Source organism: Merops nubicus, unplaced genomic scaffold (assembly GCF_000691845.1).
Source record: "Merops nubicus isolate BGI_N331 unplaced genomic scaffold, ASM69184v1 scaffold8259, whole genome shotgun sequence".
NCBI lineage: Eukaryota > Metazoa > Chordata > Aves > Coraciiformes > Meropidae > Merops > Merops nubicus.
Window position 1 is genome coordinate 873 of NW_008631632.1, and position 3,736 is coordinate 4,608.

General features: G+C 48.2%; 1 protein-coding gene across 1 annotated transcript in view; it reads right to left on the reverse strand.

The window, feature by feature from the left end:
* Nucleotides 1–3,106: 3,106 nt before the first annotated feature.
* Nucleotides 3,107–3,736, reverse strand: part of ABTB2 (ankyrin repeat and BTB (POZ) domain containing 2) — a 120,139-nt gene continuing 119,509 nt past the window's right edge. The window contains exon 17 of the mRNA XM_008947636.1: nt 3,107–3,304. Coding sequence (XP_008945884.1) covers nt 3,107–3,304 — 198 coding nt within the window. The remainder of the gene's footprint in view (nt 3,305–3,736) is intronic.

Genomic DNA, 3,736 nt, shown 5'->3' on the forward strand with positions numbered 1-3,736 from the left:
AGGTTGGTGTTTGTGTTGGTGGCTTTCCAAGGGAGCTGGTGTAATGGCACAGCACAAGAGGAACACCCCTCGTGCATCGTTCCCAGCAGACTTCTCTGGGATGATGTAAATCAAATGCTAAGAAATGCTTGTGACAGTAATTTATTGTAGAACTGATTTCAAGCCTTGCTACACCAGAGGGATACACTGCACCGTTCCCTTTGTTTGGGTGTGTGGTGGGAAATACAAGGAAAGAAACAATTATGAAGAATTTCTCAGCAGCCAAGTACAGGTTCTGGCTGCATTGATGGTTTCCTCTGAAATGTGCTTTGCATCCTAAGAAAGTGTGTGAGTCTTGTAGAGGTAGCACCAAAGTCAGAGTTCCAGCTCAGCCGTTATCCCCAAACTCAGCAGAGGACTGCAAGATTTATGGGCTAAACCTGGGGTGAGCAAGGGAGGTAATTCCAGGTCAAATTCTTGCTCTGATGACAGAATTAATCCTGTTTACCTCTTATCTCATAGATAAATAAACACCCTTGCTTCCTGTTCCGTTGCATGCCCCATTTTGGGTGGCTGTCAGTGTAAAGTGCTCTTTGCTCCGGTGTGAATCCTGCTCCTGCCACAGTGCCCCAGCCAGAGCCAGTGTAGCCTTTTGGCTTCCGAGGTGACTGCAGGGACTGTTCCCTGCTTTTTCATGCTTTATTTGTCAGATCTGGGAGTGAATCGAGTGCTTAACTTCTGAGGACTGCTTGAATGCCTCTGGGTTCATAGTTGCTTTAACCCTCGCTGCCTTTTTGGCAGCAGAGAAGAATCCTGGAATTAGGAATTTTCTTGGACACTACTGTCTGCTGCTTTTCAGTGGAAAGCAAGTAAATGACTGCAGCTAGGGAAAATGCAAGTTAAACTTGGCACTTCAAACCATGTTTGAGCCTAGGAAGGGGAAATGAATGCCTCTATCCCTTGTTTCATAGCACAGCATCAGGTACATAGACCAAACCAAATATAAGATGTTAAAATGGCAACTGCCTTTTCCACAGAAGTGTCTTTAAATAGGTTTTTTTTCCTCATTGTTAGATGAGCAGAATAAATAACAGCAGCTGCGTATTTTAAAATTACGTTGTTAATAAAATCCTGGTACATTTACATAAATGGCAACATTAATGTACAATTAACAAAGCATTGTAATATTACAGCAACAAAAGAGGACCTACATATTTGTACAGATAGCTGGAGCAGCTACTTTGAAAATACTTTCCAAGATAAAGCCTTTTGTGGTATTTTTCAGGCAGACCAGTGATGATTTTGAAACCTCTTATGGCTTTCTGATAATAAATAGGGTTATTGAAGCTGGTGGTTGTCCAGAGTGGATGTGTACCTCAAGCACAGCTGGGACGTGCCCTGTCAGCTTGCTGAGCCCAGGCTAATCACTCTTCTCCTCGCATGCCATTTCCCTCCTGTCTAAATCCTTTAGGAACAAGGTGATGTCAGATTTTGATGGATTTGTTGGGAGATGCTGGACTTTGTTCCCCTTCCCTTCATCTGCCTAAACCACGTCTGTGTTGTGCTTTGGAGCTTGGGCCCAGCTGAGCCTCCTCCTTCCAGTGTGTTTAGTTACAATACTGTTGGATTTCTAAGAAGCTTCAAGTTCTCCACTGAAAACTGGGCTTCCTCTTGTCCTTCACTCACCAACAAATGAAAGCCTCTTAGCAAATGCTTTTGGGGGATGCTACCAATGAGCAGTGGGAATATCTGAAAGTCTTTCCTTAAAGCTATCAGTAAGAGCAAAGTCTGTGTTTTCAGCCAACTAACTGCCTTCCTCTGGTTGGGATTATTTAAAAGAAAACCACACAAAAACATTGCTTCAGACTCAAAAACTGTAGATTGAACTGGTTCCATGTAGAGAAGGTGGATTAGAATGAATCTTTTTGGACCAGAAACACCAGTCTGCTGCAAACAAAGGAAGAATGTGAACCTTGGGCATTGGAGCTGAGGCAGCCTACCTCTAGGAACCAGTCAGGTGTGCACTGTGCCCAGTCCCCCTGAGGTAGTGTATCTGTGGAAACATCATCCCGTGGATGAGGCTGTGGGAGAGGAGACTAGAGATCAGAGCTTCTAACCCCAACTAGCTCCAGAGAGAGAACAAACCATCAAGCTGGATGTTCTTCAGGATCTCAGGGAGACTTTTATTGCTATTTATGCTATTGGACAGTTTTTCAGCCTAGTGCTAGCTCCTACTGCACCTGAGTCTTTTAGAAAGTGTCTTTTATGGTGTTGGATTTCACAGATAACATTCAGAAACAGGTTTTTAAGGTGAAAGTGATTTGGACTATCAAATTTTGATAGTGAAAGGGTAGATGGTCCTTTTTTCCCCCTCCTCAAACTGGATCCAGATTAACAACTAGCACAGTGAAACTGTATTAAAAAATATACAAAAAATCAATCTCCCCTCCCTGCCCCAGCTCAGTTCTTCATATGAGGTTTAAAGAGTGAGTTATTCCAGAGTTAGCATTAGTTTCTACTCAGCACTGAACATCTACAAATCTCTCTCTCAAGGTGCAAACAGTTTGGGGGAAAATTTCTGTCTGGGTCTGTGGCCATGTGCAGCCACTGGTGTTGATCACTGTAGTGAAGTAGTTTGTGTACAGCAGCCTTTGTTCAGACAGATGACTCCCTGCAGGGACAGTGGTCCCTGGGAGGAGAAAACTCCTTCTGTGCAGCCTCTGGACAAGTGGAACGTCTCTGGGTATGCACTAGGTGGCCACTGGGGTGTGCAGGTGGACGCTGAAGGCGACACACGAGGTGTTGGGTCTGGGTGAACTGCCTCACTTCTCTACAGCCCCGCGTTGTGCTCGTTCAGATGGCAGCACTGATCTTCTCTTCGGTTCAGGTTCCTGGCCTGCATCCTCAGTCCTTGCTGGTGCCCTGACGGTGTTTCTGTGACAGTAGTAGCACAGAGAAGCCAGCCCCCCCTCCGCCGGCGGGGCGAGGCACAGCACCCTTGCCTCGGGGGATCGGTGGGAGGGGACTTTGAGAGGATCCAAAGGCAGCCGGGGAAGCCGCTGCCCTGCCTGCCGCCCCCTCCCCGTGCAGTTTGAAGCAGTGCTCCTGCCGCTGCCTGCTCCCTGCTTCACACCCTGGAGGTGACGTACACGGAGTGCAGGCGCCCGGCCAGGGCTGTCTGCAAGTCCCGCAGAGGGTCCAGGCCTTGCACTTTGCTGTTCCTGCTGTAGATCAGCTGCTTGAACGAGTCCTGCTCTAGCAGAGAGCTCATGTGTTTGAGGAAGAAGCCTTCACAAAAAGAGGCTAGTTCAGGTGCGTTGTGAATCTGCGGGAGAGAGGAAGATCAATTAGATCACAGACTGGTTTGGGTTGGAAAGGACCTTTCAAATCATCCAGTCCTGCTCCCCTCCACTGAGCAGGGACATCCCCAGCTAGAGCAGGGTGCTCAGAGCCCCGGCCAACCTACCCTGGGATGGTGCCAGGGATGGGGCAGCGACCACCTCTCTGGGCAGCCTGGGCCAGGGGCTCACCACCCTCAAACATTTCTTCCTTCTCTCTAGTCTAAATCCCCCTCGTTTAGTTTAAAACCATCACCCCCTGTCATGTCACAGCCAGCCCTGATAAAAAGTCCATCCCCATCTTTCTGAGGGGCCCCTTGTACTGCAAGGCTGCCAGAAGGTCTCCTTGGGGCATTGCTGGGGCTCCTCTGGCCCCACTCCAGCAGGTCCCTGGCTCTGCTGTGCCGAGGACTACAGCG